The sequence below is a fragment of the Mobula birostris genome, chromosome 11, assembly GCF_030028105.1.
Source record: "Mobula birostris isolate sMobBir1 chromosome 11, sMobBir1.hap1, whole genome shotgun sequence".
Lineage (NCBI taxonomy): Eukaryota > Metazoa > Chordata > Chondrichthyes > Myliobatiformes > Myliobatidae > Mobula > Mobula birostris.
This window is the reverse complement of record NC_092380.1, coordinates 72,535,524-72,558,322: the sequence shown is the minus strand read 5'-3', so window position 1 is coordinate 72,558,322 and position 22,799 is coordinate 72,535,524. Positions and strand designations below refer to the sequence as shown.

The window sequence follows — 22,799 nt, the reverse complement described above, 5'->3', positions numbered from 1 at the left end:
TCCTCTCTTGGATGCTGAGTAGCCTCTTCCCTGATGTACAACAATCATTGATCTTAGCCTTGGGCTTCTCATATTTAGAATTACTCTCTGATTTCCTCACATGGATCCTTGTGGAAGGGCATTGCCTGGGAGCAGGCCTATGATCAGAAGTTGGCTGCCCATATAAATGCAGACATACTGTATTCTAACTCATGGGAGCAATGCAGCTGCCCAGGAGGGCAAAGAATTTTGTTAGATATTGGTCATGTAGTACAGCTGAGCAGCCCTTATCTGAAATGCTTGGGGCCGGAAATGTTCCAGATTTTGGAATTTTTGTGATTTTGGAATATATACTGAGATATCATGGGATCGCCATCATTTCTGACACTGAACAGGGAGATAATGGATCTGAATGTGTGGCTGAGGAACTGGTGCAGGAAGCAAGGATTTACATTCTTGGACCACTGGGGTATGTTTGGTGGTAAGGATGAATTGTACAAAAGGGACGGGTTGCACCTTAATAAGCGGGGCACCAGCATTCTGGCAGGCAGGTTTGCCTCTGCAACACGGGTGTGTTTAAACTAAGTGGGGAGGGGGAGGGGATAAACTGGAAACATAAGGATGGAGTTAAAGGGAAAGAGAGAATAAGAAAAGTTACGAAAGACAGCAGAATCAACAGAGCAGAAAGCTCAAGAAGGGATCGTACAGTATGGCCAAGTGAAACAGGAATTGATATGGGAGGTGAGGGGAGTAATGAATTAAAAGTATTGTATATGAATGCACGGAGTATAAGAAATAAAGTGGATGGGCTTGAGGCACAGTTGGAAATTGGCAAGTATGATGTTGTGGGAATAACAGAAACATGGCTTCAAGTAGACAGGGCCTGGGAAATGAATATTCAAGGGTATACGTCCTATCAAAAGGACAGACTGATGGGCAGAGGGGATGGGGTGGCTCTGTTGATGAGGAATGATATTCAGTCCCTTGCGAGGGGGGGACATAGAATCAGGAGACGTAGAGCCAGTATGGATAGAACTGAGAAATTCTAAGGGTAGAAAGACCCTAATGGGAGTTATCTACAGGCCCCCAAACAGTAGTCTGGATGTAGAGTGTAAGTTGAATCAAGAGTTAAAATTGGCATGTCGCAAAGGTAATGCTACAGTTGTTATGGGGGACTTCAACATGCAGGTAGACTGGAGGAATCAGGTTGGGTACTGGACCCCAAGAAAGGGAGTTTGTGGAGTCCCTCCGAGATGGATTCTTAGAATAGCTTGTACTGGAGCCTACCAGAGAGAACACAATTCTAGATTTAGTGTTGTGCAATGAACTGGATTCGATCAGGGACCTCCAGGTGAAGGAGCCATTAGGAGGTAGTGACCATAATATGATAAGTTTTAAGCTACAAGTTGAGAGGGAGAAGAGAAACTCAGAAGTGTCAGTATTACAGTTGAACAAAGGGAACTATGGTGCTATGAGGGAGGAGCTGGCCAAAGTTCAATGGAACAATACCCTAGCAGGGATGACAGTGGAAAAGCAATGGCAAGTGTTTCTGGGAATAATGCGAAAGGTGCAGGATCAGTTCATTCCAAAGAGGAAGAAAGATCCTAAGGGGAGTAAGGGGAGGCCATGGCTGACAAGGGAAGTAATGGACAGTATAAATATAAAAGAGAAGAAGTATAACATAGCAAAGACAACTGGGAAGCCGGAGGATTGGGAAACTTTTAAAGAGCAACAGAAGGTAACTAAAAAGGCAACATGCAGAGAAAAAATGAGGTACGAGGGTAAACTAGCCAAGAATATAATGGAGGATAGTAAAAGCTTCTTTAGGTATGTGAAAAGGAAAAAAATAGTTAAGACCAAAATTGGGCCCTTGAAGACAGAAACGGGTGAATTTATTATGGGGAACAAGGAAATTGCAGATGAGTTGAACAGGTACTTTGGGTCTGTCTTCCCTAGGGAAGACACAAACAATCTCCCAGATATAATAGTGGCCAATGGACCTAGGGTAATGGATGAACTGAAGGAAATTTATATTAGGCAAGAAATGGTGTTGGATAGACTGTTGGATTTGAAGGCTGATAAGTCCCCGGGACCTGATGGTCTGCATCCCAGGGTACTTAAGGAGGTGGCTTTAGAAATCGTGGACACATTGGTAATCATTTTCCAATGTTCTATAGATTCAGGATCAGTTCCTGTGGATTGGAGGGTGGCTAATGTTGTCCCTCTCTTCAAGAAGGGAGGAAGAAAGAAAACAGGGAATTATAGACCGGTTAGCCTGACGTTGGTGGTGGGAAAGTTGCTGGAGTCAATTATAAAAGATGAAATTATGACACATCTGGATAGCAGTATCAGGATTGGTCCGAGTCAACATGGATTTACGAAGGGGAAATCGTGCTTGACTAATCTTCTGGAATTTTTTGAGGATGTAACTATGAAAATGGACAAGGGAGAGCCAATGGATGTAGTGTACCTGGACTTTCAGAAAGCCTTTGATAAAGTCCCACATAGGAGATTAGTGGGCAAAATTAGGGCACATGGTATTGGGGGCAGAGTACTGACATGGATTGAAAATTGGCTGGTTGACAGAAAACAAAGAGTGGCGATTAACGTGTCCCTTTCGGAATGGCAGGTGGGGACAGGTGGGGTACCGCAGGGTTCAGTGCTGGGACCGCAGCTGTTTACAATATATATTAGTGACTTAGATGAGGGAATTAAAAGTAACATTAGCAAATTTGCCGATGGCACAAAGCTGGGTGGCAGTGTGAAATGTGAGGAGGATGTTATGAGAATGCAGGGTGACTTGGACAGGCTGGGTAAGTGGGCAGATGCAATTTAATGTGGATAAATGTGAGGTTGTCCACTTTGGTGGTAAGAACAAGAAGGCAGATTATTATCTAAATGGAGTCAAGTTGGGAAAAGGGGAAGTACAACGAGATCTAGGTGTTCTTGTACATCAGTCACTGAAAGCAAGCATGCAAGTACAGCAGACAGTGAAGAAAGCTAATGGCATGCTGGCCTTCATAACAAAGGGGAATTGAGTATAAGAGCAAAGAGGTCCTTCTGCAGCTGTACAGAGCCCTGGTGAGACCACACCTGGAGTACTGTGTGCAGTTTTTGTCTCCAAATTTGAGGAAGGACATTCTTGCTATTGAGGGAGTGCAGCGTAGGTTCACAATGTTAATTCCCGGGGTGGCGGGACTGTCATATGTTGAAAGATTAGAGCGACTGGGCTTGTATACTCTGGAATTTAGAAGGCTGAGAGGGGTCTTATTGAAACATATAAGATTATTAAGGGATTGGACACGCTGGAGGCAGGAAGCATGTTCCTGCTGATGGGTGAGTCCAGAACAAGAGGCCACAGTTTAAGAATAAGGGGCAGGACATTTAGAACGGAGTTGAGGAAAAACTTTTTCACCCAGAGGGTGGTGGATATATGGAATGCTCTGCCCCAGAAGGCTGTGGAGGCCAAGCCTCTGGATGCTTTCAAGAAGGAGATGGATAGAGTTCTTAAAGACAGCAGAATCAAAGGTTATGGGGATAAGGCAGGAACTGGATACTGATTGTGGATGATCAGCTATGATCACAGTGAATGGCAGTGCTGGCTCAAAGGGCCGAAAAGCCTACTCCTGCACTTATTGTCTATTGTTAATTGAATTTATGTGCTACCAGTAAGCAATCCTTGCCATATACTTGTTCATCAATAATAGGTCAGCTGGTGGCACAGTAAGGTCAGCGCCGGGCTCGAGAACGGAGGTTCCCGAGTTCGATCCAGTGAAAGACCACCCCCGTGCGCACTCTCCATCCATGCTGGGTTGATGTCGAGCTCGCAACTCGACCTCGTAAAAAAAAACACTGCCACCTCCAGTTTAAATTCCCACACGGAATATTTTGGAGGATCAAATACCCACACCCAAACAGTAAAAATTATCACATACCATTAATATAATGACAATATAATGTGTGCCAGGTAACCAAAGCAGCATTGGGAGAATACCCGAATCAGCTGTTGAACAACAACGCACAACAGCAGGTTTTCAGTCTCCGCCTAAGATGCTGTATTTTCATTAAAAGGTTACAGTAAACTGTATTTGCATTTTACTTTTTTTTAGGTTTTATGTCAAGTATAAAAACAATCAGCATTGTAGACTTATTCTAGTGTTAGATTTTCATCAGCGACAATCTTCAGAAACTCATCAATGAATTTCTCTGCTGCTTCAAGATGCTTTAAAAATTTAATGCCATTGCTTTTCTTAAATTTCTTCAACCAGCCTGCTGAATATTTACAATTACCTTCAATCTTCAGTTTGTCGTGATAGATCTTTGTTTGTTTCATGATTAGCATACTGTTAAGCGGCATATGTTTATCCCGACATTGATGAATCCACTCTTTCAATACTCAATTGAGATATTCATTATTCGTTTTATAGAGTGTTTTTCTATTTTTCATTAAGTTCTGTTCATTTCAGACATGAGATCACTTCTCAGAATTGATTGTGGAGCGCATCGTGTGGGAATTTTCCATTTGTGGCATCGTTTCAGACCTCAAAAAAATTTTGGAGTTTGGAAATTTTTGGATTTTGGATTTTCGGATAAGGGGTACTCAAACTGCATTAGTTTCTACCACTTGGTCTCACTAGCAAGCCAGGGGATATTTTCATGAACATACAGCAATATCAAATTGAATTTGGAATCAATTTCAGAATGGAGTTCTTGAGGGGCCAATGCTTTGTGTTTAATTTTCTCTTGTAGCACATTTGTAAATGTAATTACGTAAAACTCCTTTGTGCATTATTTTAACATGATGATTATCTTGTTTAAACTGTGTTTTCCCCAAAGGAATGAAATCTCCAACAGCTCAGGTAGTTAATCATCCAGCCAATTACCGCCCTATCAGCCTACTCTCAATCATCAGCAAAGTACTGGAAGGGGTCATCAACACTGATTTTCATGCAGCACCTACTCAGCATAACCTGCTTACCGATGCCCAGCTTGGGCTCCGTCAAGGCCACTCGGCTCCTGACCTCATCACTTCCTTAGTCCAAACATAGACAAAAAGCTAAATACCAGAGGTGAGGTGAGATGAGAGCGATAGCCCTCGATGTCAAGGAAGCATTTGACCGAGAATGGCATCAAGGTACCCTAGCTAAAATGGAGTCAATGGGAATTAGGGGGAAAATGCTCCGCTAGTTGGAATCACACCTGACACAAAGGAATATGGTTGTGGTGGTTAGAGGTCAATCATTTCATTTTCAGGACATCACTGCAAGAGGTCCTCAGGGAAGTGTCCAAGAGCCAATAATCTTCACATGCTTCATCAATGACCTTCCTTCCATCATATGGTCAGAAGTGGGGATGTTCGCAGATGACTGCACAATGTTCTGCACCATTCGTGACTCCTCAGAGAGTGAAGTAGTTCATACCCAAATGCAGCAGGACCTGGACAATATCCAAACTTTGTTGACAAGTAGCAAGTAACAATCGAGCCATGCAAGTGCCAGGCAATAACCATCTCCAACAAGAGAGGCTCCAACCATCATCTCTTGACATTCAGTGGATGAATCCCCTACTATCAACATCCTGGGTGGTTGCCATTGACAGGAAACTGAACTGGTCTAGCCATATAAACACCGTGGCTACCAGAGTAGGTCAAAAACTAGGAATCCTGCAGCGTTTAACTCACCTCCTGATGCCCCAAAACCTGTCTACCATCTACAAGGCTCAGGTCAGGAGTGTAATGGAATACTTGCCACTCGCCTGGATGAATGCAGCTCCATCAACACTCAAAAAGTTTGACACCATCCAGTACAAGGCAGCCCACTTGATTGGTACCCCTTCCACAAACATCCAGTCCCTCCACCATCGATGAACAATTGCAGCAATGTGTACTATCTACAAGATGCTCTGCAACAGCACATCAAACTTCCTAAGGCAGCACCTTCCAGACCCACAACCACTACCATGTAGAAGGATGAGAACAGCAGATACCTGGGAACACCACCACTTGGAAACGTATTCCCGTTCCTTGATTGTCGCTGGGTCAAAACCATGGAATCCCCTCCCTAACAGCACTATGGGTGTACCTACACCTCAGGGACTGCTGCAGTTCAAGAACGCAGCCACCACCACTTTCTCAAGGGCAACTAGGGATGGGCCATAAATGCTGGCTTAGCTGGCGATGCCCACATCCCATAAATTAATAAATAAGAAAATCAACAACAATATTCCTTTTCACAATTTATGAGACATCTTCCTCTGTGTCATATTAACACTTTGTTCTTTCCTATGCCATGCACAGACTAGGGCAGCTGCGAAGGAGTGTTTGCATCTGGACAATTAGCCAACAAGAATCGTGTTCCATAATCTTCATCCACAGTAGAACACCACAACCATGCCAGTCATAATAACTTCTCATAGATTGCCTCTTCCTAATACTTGGTCTGTGTCACTTTTCTTTATATTAATTTTCACCCCAGGCTTTCCTTTCGACTGGCCCTGCCACTTCCTTTGCCTCTTCTTCCTCACAATTTGCATTTTGTCTTGGAGCCAAGAGGAGCTGAATCTTTTACTCTCAGATGCAAGAAATGCTGAAAACCCAGAGCAACACACAAAAAATATTGGAGGAACTCAGCAGGTCAGGCAGCATCTATGGAAATGAATGTCATTGTTTTGGGCCAAGACCCTTCATCAGGGCTGGAAAGGAAAGAGGAAGAAGGCAGAATAAGAAGGTGGGTGAGGGGGGATTAAAAGAAGTACAAGCTACAAGGTGATAAGTGAAGCCAGATGCGCGGGTGAGGGGAGAGAAGTAAGAAGCTGGGAGATGATAGGTGGAAAAGATAAAGGGCTAGAGAAGAAGGAATCTGATAGGAGAGGATAGTGGACAATGGGAGAAAGGGAAGGAGGAGCGTGTGGGGGATGTGATAGGCAGGTGAGAAGAAGAGAATAGGAAGGAGGAGGGCCAAAGGTTGGAATTGAAGAAGAGGGAAGGGGGAGGGGTGTAATTATCGGAAGTTGGAGAAATCAATATTCATGCCTTCAGGTTGGAGGCTACCTGGACAGAATATAAATGTTGCTCTTCAGACCTGAGAGTGTAGCAGTAGCAGTAGAGATGACCATGGACCGAAATGTCAGAAGGGGAAAGAGGATTGAAATTAAAATGGTTGGACACTGTAAAATCCTGCTTGTTGAGGATGGAGTGAAAATGCTTGGCATAGCCATCCCTCAATCTACATTGAGTCTCACCAATGCAGAGGAGGCCGCATCAGGAGCACCAGATAGAGTAGACAACCCAAACAGATTTGTAGGTGAAGTTTTCCTCACCTGGAAGAGCTGTTTGGGGCTCTCAGTAGAGGTGAGGGAGGAGGTGAATGGCCAGGTGTAGCTCTTCCACCTACTGGGATAAGTGCCAGGAGGGAGATTAGTAGGGAGGGATGAATGGACAATCAAGGGAGTTATGGAGGGAGGGAGTTCTATGGAAAGTGGAGAGTGGGTGGTGAGGTAAAGATGTGTTTGGTGGTAGGGTCTTTTTGAAGATGGTGGAAGTTACAGAGAACCATGATATAGAGGCTCATGGGTGGTGGGTTAGGAGAAGGGGAACTCTATCCCTGTTAAGTCAGTGGGAAGATGGGGTGTTTGCGAAATGGAGAAAATGCAAATGACTGCAGTACCAACGATTGAAGAAGGAAAGCTTGTTCTTTGAAGGAAGGCATTTCTGATGTCCTGGAAAGGAAAACCTCATCCAGGGAACAGATGCAGTGGAGACGAAGGAAATGAGAAAAGAAACTGTTAGTTTTACAGGAGACAGTGTGGGAAGAGGTATAGTCAAGATAGCTGTGTTAGTCTCAACCTGTGACCTCTAGTCTATGCCTGTCCCTTTGTAAAGTGCAACCTCTTGTATTCTACTTTCAATGTTTTTCTTTTAAATGCATATGTTACAGCTCTGAACTTTAATGATGGCATTGCACAACGGGTAGGACAAGGGAACAGAATTACAACAAAGATTCTCAGATAGAACTTGACACAATCTAAGTGAAAGAAACACAATCATCATCCTTTAATATCTACAATATGTTCCTGAACTCCTGCTAATTTCACTTAATAGTTCACATTATCAATATATTCTAATATTCTTAGAAATTCCTTAGAAATGCTGAAGTGTTCCCTATTCTACATTGAAAACTATGGCTAGGACCAATTTTCTGCCACAAAACATTATTATGTGGTTTTACATTATTTTAAAACCCAACTGTGCTATAAAATTTGTTAAAAAGTAGATCAAAGGACAAATGAGATTTAACTGTCAAGCATTTTACAAATAAGACAGCGCAGTAGAAAAGAGCTTTCAAAGCAGTGGCAGAAAACTGCACTCTGAATTAAAATAATTATATGCTTTTGAGCGCAGTTCAGGACTATAGTGTGGCTACATCATTAAACTAATACCCTTAATATTACAGAAACAAAGAATGTATTACAGTGCTTAAAACGAAAGACTGAAAGCAAAAGCCTACAGTCACTTTGTAACCCACAATTGTATATTGGACAGGCAACGATGGCCTGAAAATTACATTCACTGTCTAATGCTCTTGAGCTGAATCAAATTCAATGTATTATGAAATGTGGAAAGAACGCTGTGGGTAAAAATTCCCCTAAACCCTACGATTTGTGAACTTTTCCTCTCTTTGTATATTCCAACTATGCCTTAAGTATGCTCTGAAGGAACACAGTTAAAACTTTGCTGAAGACACTGAACAGGAAAGCTGAATGACCTGATTTGTAACTCTGTACTTAGGAGCCAAAGGAATTTCACCTTTTTTAGCCAATCCAGTGTCCTTTGCCTGCTACTATAACTGTCAAGTTTAGCATGTAAGATGAAGTAGACCTGACATGAATGAGATTTCCTTGGTTAGAACAGGGAATGACTACAAATGTACAGCATATTGCAGCATCTGCGAGGAAAAGGAGAATGTATGTCATATCATTCCTACATAGTTCTTGGCCAATCTACAATCAGGAATTAGCCTTCATTTGGCAGAAGTGTTAAAGTGCCAAACTACACAATTTGCAAGTGGATTCATGGGTTTATTATAGATTCTTAGAGTTAGACAGCAGGGAAACAGGTCCTATGGCGACCAAGTTATCGAGCTGATCTAGTCCCCTTTGTCTGCATTTGGCCTTTATCCTCCTGGACCTTTCCTATCCATGTCCCTGTACAAATGTTTTTTGAACATTGTAATTGTACCTGTCTACCAGTTCCTCTGGCAGTATGTTTCTTATACTCAACACCCTCTCTGTGAAGTACCCCCGTTCTTGGTCTACCTGATGAGGTGGTGGAAATAGTTGTTCTCTCATCATTTAAGAAACATCTAGACCTAGTGCCTGAATCACTAGGGCATAGAAGGCTGTAGATCTAACCTGAATAAAATGTGTAGGTACTTGGAATAGGTAGCATTGATAAGGTGGGCCAAAGAGTCTGGTTCTGTGTGATTTTATGATTTTATGATTCGAGAGTTAGTTCGTGGAAAGTTTGAGTGCATAGCATTCAAAATAAAGGAATATTGTTCCACTGTTTAGCTCTGTCATGCCTCACCTTAATAAGCATAAAATCCAAGCATGCCTGTGGTTTATAACCTCAGTGAGCAATGGTTTTTCTTTTATTGTCCATTAATATTGCAGACAGAGCTTTGCTGATCACCACCAAAGCAGTCAATAGCTATGAACTGCTTTTTCTAAACCATGACAACTGCTAAGTTAATCATGTTTCAATGCGTAATGAATTATTATTTGCAGTGCAATTTAAGTCAGGATTGAAGTAGTTAAATAGAGAATTTGTGAGTTCTGAAAGCAATTATACAGAAGGCAATGGGCTGCTGTCAGCATGTTACATGAGAGTAACCCAATCACGGAGTTCATGGAGTGTCTTAAATCACAAGGACAAAGGTCATTTAGTTTATTAACCAGTTGAGCCCTGCAATTGGACAACCGGGCATAATTCACTTCGTAGTGAGTGTGTATTATACCATCACATTACACAAGGTATTATATGTCAAGGGTTAGAGGGTGAAGGAAAGATGGCGAAGAATGGTAGGAAAGGGTGAGGTAAAGGACAGAAATGGCAAAGAAGGCAGAGGGGTAGGAGGAGGGAAAAAGAATGGAAGAAATCTGGAAAATAATGAGAACACACAATGTGAGTTTAAAAGGTAGGAAAATAAAGTGGAACTGCCAGGCATGATAGAAATACAGCAAAAGAGGACAAGTGAGTAGATGAGCAGTGATTTGTAGTATAAATGCCCAAGTATTTTTAAGTGCGTTCTTCCACTGTAATAGATTGACTCTGGAATATTCTGAAATGCAATTTGACAACCCAGCAATTTTAATGTGCAATAGTGAGAAGTTATCAAAATTTTCTTTACATCAGCTCCAATATCTTTAACTTTGGTTTTCTCACTGTCACCTAGGATATCTCTGTATTGTTTAGACTGGTGAATTATTTCACAGTGTATGCCATATAACAAATAAAAAACAGATCTAATTGAGTGGGTCAGATGGCAACTGACTCTGGAGGACAAAATTCAAGCACTTGTCATCCTTTTTGAAATCCTGATGTGGCAGGTTTGATTTAGTTTTGTTTTGCGTGGGCAGAAACTGTCATTGCTTTATGATTTTCACACTTCACACTACTTGAGAATAAAACAACAGCTATGTTGTTGACTTGCATTAATTCTCTCAAGTGGGGAATTTGGAATTCAGCAATTACAATTGAAAGACCAGTCAAATAACCTGCTCTAGTCTTCCACCAAAGTGACTATGGACTGTCCACAAGGAAGAAGCCATGTGATACTTTTGCTTTCTCTTTCTTTTCTAATGGAATAGTAAGGAATCTTAACAGAGAAAAGGAAGATTATCTCATAAATATTCAGCATATTGTATATTTTACTTCATTCTTTGATTGCTCTTCCATCTTTCTTGAAGGCACTGACTCATAATGCAGATATCAGAAGCTTTCAGAACATAACTTTATATATGATCTTTGAGTCATAGCCATCAGATTATTGAACACAAGTGATTGTAACCTGATTCAGCTGTCAAGCAGTATGCACAGCCAAAGTCAGGAATGGGAAGCCGGAATAATTATACTATTTGCCAATTGTTGCAGAACCCATGGTTATTGCAGCTGAGAGCAGCTAATTCAGCACAGGCCTGCAACTCAATCTGGTCTGTATTGCAAACCAAGCAACTGAATTGTTTTATGCTAATTACTATCCCTATTAAGATGTATCCTATTCCAGATTACTTTTAATGGTAATCACTGTAGTAAGAAGAAAATTCAAACAGCATTTTGGGTGTGTCCTTGTATTTCCTTCATGTATTTTCATTGTTGTTTTGGCTTCTGTTTTGATTTAGCTTTTCTTTCATCACTGGGGTTTTGTGTAATTCCACCTTAATCTTCATATTTATGCTGTTACCAATTTTGAATAGACCAAATATCATACATACTTAAGTAAATTTGTTACAGATTTCTTCTTTGCTAGTGTTTAGTTACATCATTTCGTTCACTGAGATCAGAATTGGTTAACACACAGTGCTGCAGTTTGATTCAAAGGCGGTCACGATTCCTTTTTTTAATCAATTATGCTGGGATTCGATTTACAGGTGGTGCTCCAGTTCTGAAAGTTCATCCAGTTTCTCATTGTGATTACCAGCTGGGAGTTTCAGCAGTACCTATGATCATAATGAACAATCATACGTTGTCCCAAATACTGATTTTCTCAGTCAGGAACTCAGAAGAAGTTCTGCCTGACTTTGTGACCGTATTCTATTCCAATCCCCAGCTTCCCTGTTTCCCCTCCTTCTCATAAACCCACCATACCTCTGCTGTCTGACATCAGTTGTAATCGTCCTGCCACAAGCGTTTCACAGTCTGAGCCTTTTTAGAATAGATCAACGATAGAAGATGGATCCTCTGAAGCTTGTGCAGTTCCATTCTACATTGGAAAGTGTACATACCAACAGAACCATCAGGTAACTGATGATCTGTACAGTCTGCTGTCTGGATACAGCTCAGTACAAATAAACTAAAGATCAGTTCACAAGTCAACTTCACATTTACAGAGTCATGTTACACGTATCCACGCATCCCTGCAAATCTTTAACCTCTCAAATGATTATTGATTGGGGTTGTGAAATACAGACAGTGTTGCCAACCCCACCCATGCACATCCCTGAATCAAAATTGTATCCAGGACTGGAACTCTGTTGTTGAATAAAAACCTACATATCTGCTCAAAGTGCAGCAACTGATTCCAATGGAGCCATTCTCTCCGAAGCTAAGATTATACTTAAACTGTCAATTTATTTTACAATACCCGTTACTAGAAATGTTGAGAAAAACTTTGAAAGCTTTGTACTTGTGAGGGATATATAATATTGGAAAATATAACAATGTTTAACCAGATCCTACTAATGTTGCAATAGTTTTCACTTGCAGAGAGTATGAAAGCCATGTTTGTTGGATGTAATGGAAGGTGTAGTTATTACATCTGGCAGTGATATTCATGATTTGAGAACGCTTAAATAAATAGGTGAGAAGTGAAAATACTTGATTGGGCATGAAATCAATAGAGGAAATTCCGAAAAGTGTTTTTTAGTCCCCAGGTATTCTTCAGGATCTGCAACTCCAATGTATAGAAAAGTTAGTGCAAAATGCTTTTGAATTTAAGATAAAATAATTTCTGATATTTTCCTCTAGTGTTTATCTAGCTATCCTACAAGGACTAACAGTTATGCTCTCTCAGGTATGAGGAAAGATTGTGTAAATAAGTATGCTCTCTAATTTATATTAATACAAGTATGAAAATTAATTGGAACTACTCACTGGTCAGTTTATGAAATAACTATTCCACGCACATAAGAGAATTGCCTTCTGTGAGGTATTTCCCAGAGAAACTCTTAACAATTATTTAGGTAGCAATAAATGGTTTAAATTTGATCAGGGACTAATGATTCTGTCTCTTATAACTTAACTAGAATAATGTATATAATCCAATTCTCTATTGCAAACAGAGTTGTTGACATGTTTAATGTAAATGGGTTATTTATATAATAAAAAGCAAAGACATTTTAACCGTTAGAGTAAATCAAACCTACAGCTGGTCTAGAAATGTTAGCAACACTTTCAGGTGAAATGAAGACCCATGTTTTGGCATTCATCTTAAATTTCTTTTTTATTTCGTAAAATAACTTGGTTCAAATCTTAGAGTATTAAATTTTGCCCTGATCCGTATCTCCTCCCTTTCCCAAATCTTCATGCTTACCCCATCTTCCCGCTGCCTTAACAGTGATAGAGTTCCTCTTGTTATTATATACCAACCTATGAGCCTCCACATTCAACACATCCTGGCAACTTCCGCCATCTCCAAAGGGATGCTATGACTAAACATATCTTTACCTTGCTTCCTCCGTGATTCTCTTGTCCACTCATCCCTCTCCATCAATCTCCCTCCCATCACTTATCTCTGCAAGTGGCCACAGTGCTACACCTGCCTATTTACTTCCTTCCGTGTGTCCATTCAGAGCCCCATACATTCCTTCCCGGTGAGACAACATTTCAGCTCTGAATCTGCTGGGGTCATCTCTTGTGTTCGGTGCTTCCGATGCAGCTTCCTTTAGGCTGCTGAGACCCGTTGTAAATTGGGTGGCCGTTTCATCAAGCAGCTCTGTTCCATTTGCCAAAAGCAAAACTTCCCATTGGTAAAACATTTTAATTCCGATTCCATTTCCCGTTCTCCTTTCAACATGTTGGTCCGTGGCCTTGTCTCATGCCACGATGAGGCCACCTTAGGGTAGAGGAACAAGACCTTATATTCCATTTGGGTAGCCCCCAACCTGATGGCCTAGTTATCAATTTTTCCTTCCAGTAAACAAAAATTCCCTCTCCCTCCCTTCTTCTATTCCCCACTCGGGACACTTGTAGAAAAGAGGTTCAGGGAAATACATATTTTTTTTATGGAAGAAATATGGGGGAGGGTTCGACAGAGTATTTGAGTTCACAAATGTAAAATAAAAATAATTAAGACTGAGTTAAGGAGAAACTGCTTTATGCAACATTTGGTTGAAAATGGAAATACTGCCTTTAGATGTGGTATACTGTGGCCCTCAAAAGGGAATTGGTTAAAAATTGGTGGAGAAAAATTGCAAAAAGAAAGAGCCAAGGGTGGAACTAGTAAATTGTTGGCCTGGACATGATAAGCAGACTGGCCTCCTGTGTAGTAACCATTCTATGAGTCTATGATAACTGATAGCTAAAATAGTGAAGAATTTGCAGTCAGCAGTAAAGCAACATTCATTGTTTTTTTACCTCAAAACACTCCATAGAAAGAGGTACCAATCTCAGTGTAGGAATCTCACAATTCGGCTCCACATGTCGCTATTAAAAACGTAGAGCCCATGCCACAAGATCTGCAGTTTTCATCTAAAGGGAAAAAAAACTGATCCCTAGCTATACAACTAGCCAGAATATTTTGTGCCAAAAAGCAAACCAGTCCTAAATTACAGATTAAGTGACAGGAACACACCTCTAGCAATGTATTAGTATCAGAATTAGAATCAGAATCAGGTTTAATATCACTGGAATATGTTGTGAAGTCTTGAAATACATTGTTTTGTGGTAGCAGTACATTGCAATACATAAAAACTATAAATTACAATAATTATATATACATATATATAGACATACAAAAAAAGAGAGAAAAAAGAAAAAAAAACAAATAGTGAGGTCATGTACATGGGCTCATTGTCCATTCAGAGATCAGATGGAGGTGGGGGAAAGGTCATTCCTAAAACATTATGTGTGTGTCTTCAGGCTCCTGAACCTCCTCCAAGAGATGCAGGAGTTGGCTACTTAATGCCCTCCCTGATCTCCTCCTGAAGTTTTCAATGTGCATCAGTTAACATGAACATTCATCTGCTGCGTTCCCCTGGGCTGTTTCTGTAGTACAGACCAGAAAATGTCCCACACCTAGTGATTGGTTTCAATAGCCTTAAAGTATTAGTTGATGTCAAATTGTGAACAGACTTTTTTTCCCGAAGACTGATTCTACATTTTTTGTAACATCATTTTAATTCATATCTGCTATTCGTAATTTCATAGCTCCAGAATGATCCCTAACAGTCTTCCAACTACTATGTGTCAGTAGGTCAAAGTCAGGGCAAGGAGGAAGAACAAGGAAGCAACAGAATCTCCAGATGTAAGGGGACTGTAAGAAGGATCACTTCCAAATATCAAACAGTTCTGCCTGGTTCTTACCTTACTAGTTTTTTGTAGGTATAAGAACTCTATGTGGTCATAAATTGTCCCCCCCATAGCGATGGTGTCTCCAAAAGAAAGAACACAAACAATCATTCTATTTTTTTTTCCCCTGTCTCAAAATCACAGCTGCTTGATGTATGTCGTTTTGTCTGGGGACAAAAGGAATGATGAATGAGCGGCAAGTGTGTAGATCAATATGTGATACCTTATAACTATCATGCAGCTGTATAAAAGATTGCTTTGGCCAGACTTAAAATGCTGTGTGCACTACTAGTTCAGCCTATTGCAGGAATGATATAAAGCCTTTGGAAAGGATGTAGAGAAGGTTTGCCAGAATGCTGCCAGGATTAGAGGATATAAATTATAGAGAGAGGTTGGACATGTTTTGTTATGTTTGTTATGTTTTGTGACTCCATTACCATTTCTTCCCGCTCTACAGTAATAAATTGAAAGGTTGGATCACACTAGCCAGTTTTGGCAGGAATCTTTCATAATAATTAATAATTCCTAAAAATGACTGCAACTGTAATACATCCTTTGGTCTTGGGGCATTCACTGCTGCTTGAATTTTCTCCACACATTTGTATAAATCTTGTGCATCAATGGATTGACCACAGTAAGTGATGCTTGGTTTAAAGAATTCACATTTGCTGCATTGTGCTCTGAGCCCATAACCTTTTAATCGTTTTAACACTGTCATGAGATTTTGGAGATGTTACTTATCATCCTTACCAGTAATAGTAATGTCATCCAGATAACACTGAGTGCCTGGGCAGCCTTGCAGAACCTGGCCAATAGGTTTCTGCCAGAGTGCAGCTGCAGAAGCTACTCCAAAAATAAGACTATAATAGCAGTAAAGCCCTTTGTGAGTGTTTATAGTGAGAAACACTTCAGATGCTTCTTCCATCTCTATCTGTAGGTGTATATCTGCTAAATCCACTTGCTCCAGAAAGGTTTACAGAGATATCCTCTATCCTGGGCAGAGGGTACTGATGCTGACTTTAAAATCACCACAGATCCTGACAGACCTGTTCTTCCCTCCTACTAATGCCTTTGGGTTCTAATGAACCTTGGAAAAAGTTCATTCAGCCTCCATGCAATCAAGCTCACTGACTACTTTATCACAGATGGCAAAAGGAACCAGATGGAATTTGCAAAGCTTGGGTGCAGCATTTTCATTTAACACTATTTTATTCTTGATATGTTTTCCAGTGCTGTCCTTTAATACTGCTTTGGCATCATCCAGTAATTTCTTAATTCCCTTTCAATTGGCTTCATTGCAGGGAATGTAGCAAGCAAATTGTGGATGGATCTCCAGTCAAGTTATAGTTGTCTCGGCCACTCACAATGCCACAATACTGACCCTCCTGTTTTCATCACAAACAAGCCTGGGAAGCTTGTTGGGTGTTGTATTTAAATGTCCTTCCCACAGGAGAGTTATCTTTTCTCCATTATAAGTTCTTAGTTGGATATCCACAGGCTCAAATTGTGTCTTTGAAATGCTATTTAAATTTATTTGAAACAGCCAAGCCAGTATCCAATTCCATTTTAGTACATTTGTTGTTCACTTCTGATGTAAGCCATATTGCTTGTCTAATGTTAGCTTTCACATTGTAAATCGCAAGCGTTATCAGTCCTGTGTCATTCTCATCATTATCAGATTTTTATCAACACCATGCAGATTAGTGCACTTTTTGAAACTGCAGCTTGACTTTTTAGCTTTTTCTCTTTTTTGTGCAGTCCATTTATTTTTATCTGCCCAAAATGCACTTGGCATGTGTCCTACTTTGTTGCATGTTCTGCAAGTTTCACATTTAAACCTGCATTGGTCCATTGAATGTGCGCCCCTGCCAGAACAGTAACACAATGTGTTCAGCCAGGCCTTTTCCTGTTTTTGCAATTTTGTTATGTTCACTTCCAATGGCATCTCTGACAGCAGTTTTCATTGATCCAGTGATTTCAGCTGCTCTTTTAAATGTGAATTGTATTTCAGTTAGGAGCCATTTTTCAATGCTTTCTTGTAGGATTTCACAAACTAAACCATCCCTCTGTACATCATTAAACCCTCATTAAGCCCATCAGTGAACTGTCAATGCTCAGACAATCTCTTCCAAAGCCACGTATGCTGAAATTGACTCCCCTTCCTTTTGGATTCTACTTATGAAATCTAAAGCATTCTGCAATCAACAATGCATTTGGTTCTAAGTGTTCCTGCATTACTTGCACAATATCAGCAAAGCTAATTTTGACTGGTTTGGTTGGAGCAGTGTGCTTAGAACTGAATAAAACAGGCACACATTTCTAATTGGCTCTTCAATTTCCTTTAAAATATTGTTTAATTCAATCAGTACACAAAATCCAGTTATCACTTGTGCAATCAAACATCTATCTTTTTGATGCAGCTAGCTATCTCTTTCTTTTTTTTATTTATTTATGATTATTATCACCTGGTACACTCTGTTTATGAAGCCATGAATTTGTCCATTTTCTGTCTTTTTTTCACTCAAGCATCTCGTTGCACTTCAATAGCTAGGTAGTTATCTTGGGTTCCTTTAAAACTTATTCATTATCACTGTTATGTCTTTTAACTCCAAAACATAAAGCTAATCATAAGAAAAACATGGGGAGACCAGAAGAATGTATACTCTTTGTTTCTTTGCTTTTGTGAGGTGCACACATTTGACATAGTGGTGTAATGACATGTACTATTCACATACTTTTACATATAACCCATAATGAATGATGTAAGCAACAAAGAATGCTAATCAAGCAATATATTTTCAATATTACTCAAATGTTACTGAAATATTAAATATACAACAGAGATGTTCCCCTTGAATATCAGAGGCTGAGGGGAGGAGTCATAGAAGATTCTAACAGGTGTAGATAGATGTGACATTCAGGATCTTTTTCCCATGGTAGAAATGTCAAGTACATGAGGATATGCATTTAAGGTAGGTGGAGGAAAATGTAAAGGAGGTATACAGGCAAGCTTTTTACAGAGAGTGATAGGTGCCCAGGACGGGCTTTTGGGGGCAATGGCGGATGCAGATACAATAATGGCATTTGAGAAGCTGTTGGATAGTCACATGATTATTCAGCAAATACAGGGCTATGGATCATATACAGCCAGAGGAGTCATACTTGGCACAAACACTGTGAGCCCAAGGCCCTGTTCCTGTGATGTAGTCTTCTTTGTTCTATATAAGTGAAGAGTCGTGGGATTTGTCTGGGCTGTGGCTATTTGAAGTGATTATTGGACTTTTGTTAACTGCTACATTATTTTCATCTTTCAGTAATGTGTGGCCATAATTTGATGACAACATATAAATGCAAAATATAGCTCAGTTTCTAAAGGAACATTTGAAACTGTGAATGGCAGTATATGGTGTCATGAGAACATATGAAAAAGTGATATGCTTGTAATGCTACTGGTGGCACAGTTATCAGTTCATTTGTGAAATATCACTTTACCATGAGCATGCAACATCAAATTGATACATTGCTTGCAACAACACAGTCTGGTGCTGAGAGCAGTCACCCAGGTTGGGACCTTCTCACCAGCCTTCCACATCCATGAAATTATTTGCCTCTGTCACTTCTCCCCCAGTGTGGGCAGAAGACCATACACCTTCTGTGGATTTCCTCAATCAGAATCTTACGTTCCAAATCTATAGGCTGTGCCCTCTTTCCCTCAGGCTTCTAACATGTGTCTGCCTCCTTTGTATCCTCAATGGAAATGACAGGATGAAGACTATATTAATAGGATATAAAAATGGTACCTAAACAGCGTGTAGGTGCTAACTGTGAGCGTGTCTGCTTTAGCATCTCTGTGCAAGTTCAAAACATGGTAATCACCAATTAGCTCCAAAGTTGCAAACTAAAAACCAGATTTTTGAACATGTGTGTCTTATTAGCTCAGCACTCACTTAGCACTTCTTTTCACCCTTTTCCCCAAAATAACCGCCTCAGGAATTCTCAGTGCATTAGATACAAGACTCCGATGTCTGTACTGTAAGTGAGAAGTTGCATTTTCCTCATAGTGCTTTGAATAAACAAATCATAAGGCAAAGATTTAAAATCAACTATTGGCTGATGGTGTACAACGTTGTAATGAACAGGTACGCAAGAGAACGTTTCAAGCAGTATTTTAAGAAGAAGGATGAATTTTTGGCCTTGCAGTTTTCCTGTTGAAGCTAAAAAGATCTGCAGTCTCGTTCCCTGCTGGGCAAAAGATGGAATAAAATGGAAACAGTTGAAGCTCCTAAATGAGAAAGTGCCAAAAGTTCACTGTACCTGGAATCGTAAAATAACAGAGAAGTGGATCAAGTATTTTTCAAGCTAAATGGTGAAGTCCTTTTAAAATAATTAATTATAGTAAAGACAACATTAGCTACTAGCACTGAATGCATAAAAATTGCTACAGACGAGTGTATTACTTGTATTTCTATTTTATGTACTGTTGTACGCAATATACCTTCAGGCATGGCTTACTGATATCGTCAATCAAATATTTTTTATCTAATTGACAATTTTATATACTTATTGGACAATTCTTTAGTGTCACATATTTGCCACTACGTTGTAAGGAGAAATGAGATCAAAAGATGTCCATCTTTTCTTTTAATCATAACATGTAAACACAGGTCTTATACTGATTTTACAAATGTAAAAATTACCTCAGTTTCTGAAGAAACATTTAAAGATGAGTAAGTTCTGGAAAGCTTATTAGAAAATTGGAAATACATAACTATTTAATCACTTTATGAGAAAAGGAAAGGTGGTTATTTCTGTGTAGAACTCTCCATCAGATTTTCTATCGGATCGAATGCAATAAAGGTCACTTAATCTCTGAGATTCTGATTAATCTGCCATAAATTTATAATTTTTAAAAAAAATGTGATATTTGCCATGGAACTAATATGACAAGTTTGCGAACTGACAATAAAAGTACAATTAAGTATTCAACACACGACTCTTTTCACTTGCGATATTTCTCACTCTGTTCATAAATGCTGTTATAGTTATGGAAAATATTATGTAAAATGTGCCCCCTTCCATCTTTGAGTTCACAGAACTCAAAGCATGTTTTATTTTCAAAACAAGTGAAATCCATGAAATATTCTAGGATCTTTCAAGATTGATTTTTTAGCCAAGTTTACAATGAGACTGAAAAAATATTGTTATTGATAGAATATCACACTAATTCAATATTATTAATAAAGACCATAAACTTAGTTCGATCAATATTGTGGCTTCAAGAGTAGGTCAGAGATCGGCTATCCTTTAGCGACTAACTGCTATCTTGATTTCTCAAAGTCTTTCCACCATCTGCATGGCAGAACCCAGGAGTCTAATGGAATACATTTCACATAACTGAATAAATGCAATTCAAACACTGAAGAAGTACAATATGATTCAGAATAAAATAATCCAGTGCACCATTTTAAACACATTTCCCTCCAGCACCTGGAGCTGACTGTGTGCCATCTGTAAGATGTACTACAGGAACTCTTCAAAGCTTCTCCATTACATTTGCCAAGTGACCTCAAGCACCAGTAAGCCTGCTTTTCCCAAGCTTATGGGCTGAGGGAAAACTAGATGAAATTTCTTCTTCTTGAATGGACTTTGAATGAGCTCCCCAATGCAGTTATGAACAGTGAACTGATATATGGAAGAGAGCAGCATCAGCAGCCTGGTATATTCCTGACACTAGGAAGCTCCCAGTTCTAGAGGTCTCATGAAAGGAAATATGCTCTTAGCATCTAATCTGTCAGGATGGCTCTCAGATATTTATATGTTTATATGTTTCAAAAAGATCATCTCTTTCACACTGCAAAATTCCAGTGAATAAAGGCTATGCTGGCTCAAGTGTTTCTTCATCTCACGAATCAAAAGACCGAAGCTTCTCTGAACTGCTTCCAATGCAAATTCTTCTTCCCACTGCCTTAGATTTCCTCTGGTCCTCAGCTACCACTCCATGAGTCGCCACATTCAACACGTCATTCTCCGTAACTTCTGCCATCTTCAACAGGATACTACCACCAAACACATCTTTACTTTCCCTCACTCTCCACTTTCCATGGGGATTGCTCCCTCCATGATTCTCTTGTCCATTCATCTCTCCCCACTAATATCCTTCCTGCAAAGTGAAAGAAATGCTTTACCTGCCCATTCACCTCTCCCCCCCCCATCTCCATTCAAAGCCAAAAATAGTCCTTTCAGGTGAGACAACACTTCAACTTTGAATTTTTTGGTGTTATCCATTGTATCCAGTGCTTCCAGTGCAGCCTCCTCGACAATAATGAGACCCGTTGTAAATTTTGCAACCACATTGTCAAGCACCTCTGCTTCATCAGCTAAAAGCAGAATTTCCCTGTGGCCAACCATTTGAATTCTTGTCTCCATTCCTGTTCTGACATGTCAGTCCTTGATCTGCCATGGTGAGGCACTCAGGGTGGAGGAGCAACTCCTCATCTTCATCCTAGGCAGCCTTCAACCTGAAGAAATGAACATCAATTTCTCCTTCCAGTTTTTTTTAAATTTTTCTCTCTTTCTTTCTTTTCCTATCCATCTTCCATCTTCCTTCTATTTCCGACTCTGGCCTCTTACCTTTTCTCCTTGCCTGTCTTTCACCTCTCTCCCTGGTGCCCCTCCTTCTTCCCTTTCTCCCATGGTCCACTCCTCTCCTATGAGATTACTTCTTCTTCAGCCATTGCCTTTCCCACTCATCTGGCTTCACCTAGCACCTTCTAGCTTGTCCTTCTTACTTTCTGCCCACCCTTTTATTCTGCTTTCCTTTCCAGTACTGATGAAGGGTCTCAGCCTGAAACATCAACTGTTCATTCATTTTCATAGATGCTACCTGACCCAATGAATTCTTTCAGCATTTTGTGTGTGTTGCAATGCAAGTTATTCCTTTCCCAAAAAAAGAGACCAAAACTATACTAGTAAATGAAAATCAAAAGTACAGTTGATGCTGGAAATGTAAAATGAAAGATTTGAAACTTCTAGAAATACTCAGCTCCATCAGAGGATCTCAGCCTGACACATTAACTAAGTTTCTCTATGCACAAAAGCAACTTGACTTGCTGACTGTTTACTACATTTTTAGTTTTTATTTATAACTACACAGAATTTCTACCAGCATCCTGTACACTTGTTGGCTAATAATAGCACAAGCACCTCCTCTTTTGGACAACAGAAAGTCTAGTGCTAGTCAGTTGTGAAGGGCCACAGTGCGGATTGCCAGCACTTCAGCAAAAGTTAATGTCATTGATGGTCTGGCTTGTGTAATGTAGCGCTAAGGTTATGCTTCTCCAGCAGTGCTGAGGCCATGTTGATGCTCTCATGAGCCAGTCTGACAACTCATCAGAACAGGAACCCCACAATCCAGAAATGTGCAGTTGCCATGGTACTTCAACTGCAGACCCACACCGTCTGAGTAAAGAGAGCATAGACAGGTCATAAATCTATAGTACTATGTCGGACAGATAACAACAACCCCTCCATGGCAAAA

The 22,799-nt window shown here is 40.1% G+C and overlaps 1 protein-coding gene across 1 annotated transcript in view; it reads left to right on the top strand.

Moving 5' to 3' along the window:
* LOC140205533 (ethanolamine kinase 1-like) overlaps positions 1–20,226 on the top strand; it is a 524,152-nt gene extending 503,926 nt beyond the window's left edge. Inside the window, exon 8 of the mRNA XM_072273152.1 lies at positions 19,402–20,226. Coding sequence (XP_072129253.1) covers positions 19,402–19,474 — 73 coding nt within the window. The 3' untranslated portion in view covers positions 19,475–20,226. The remainder of the gene's footprint in view (positions 1–19,401) is intronic.
* Positions 20,227–22,799: the final 2,573 nt, after the last annotated feature.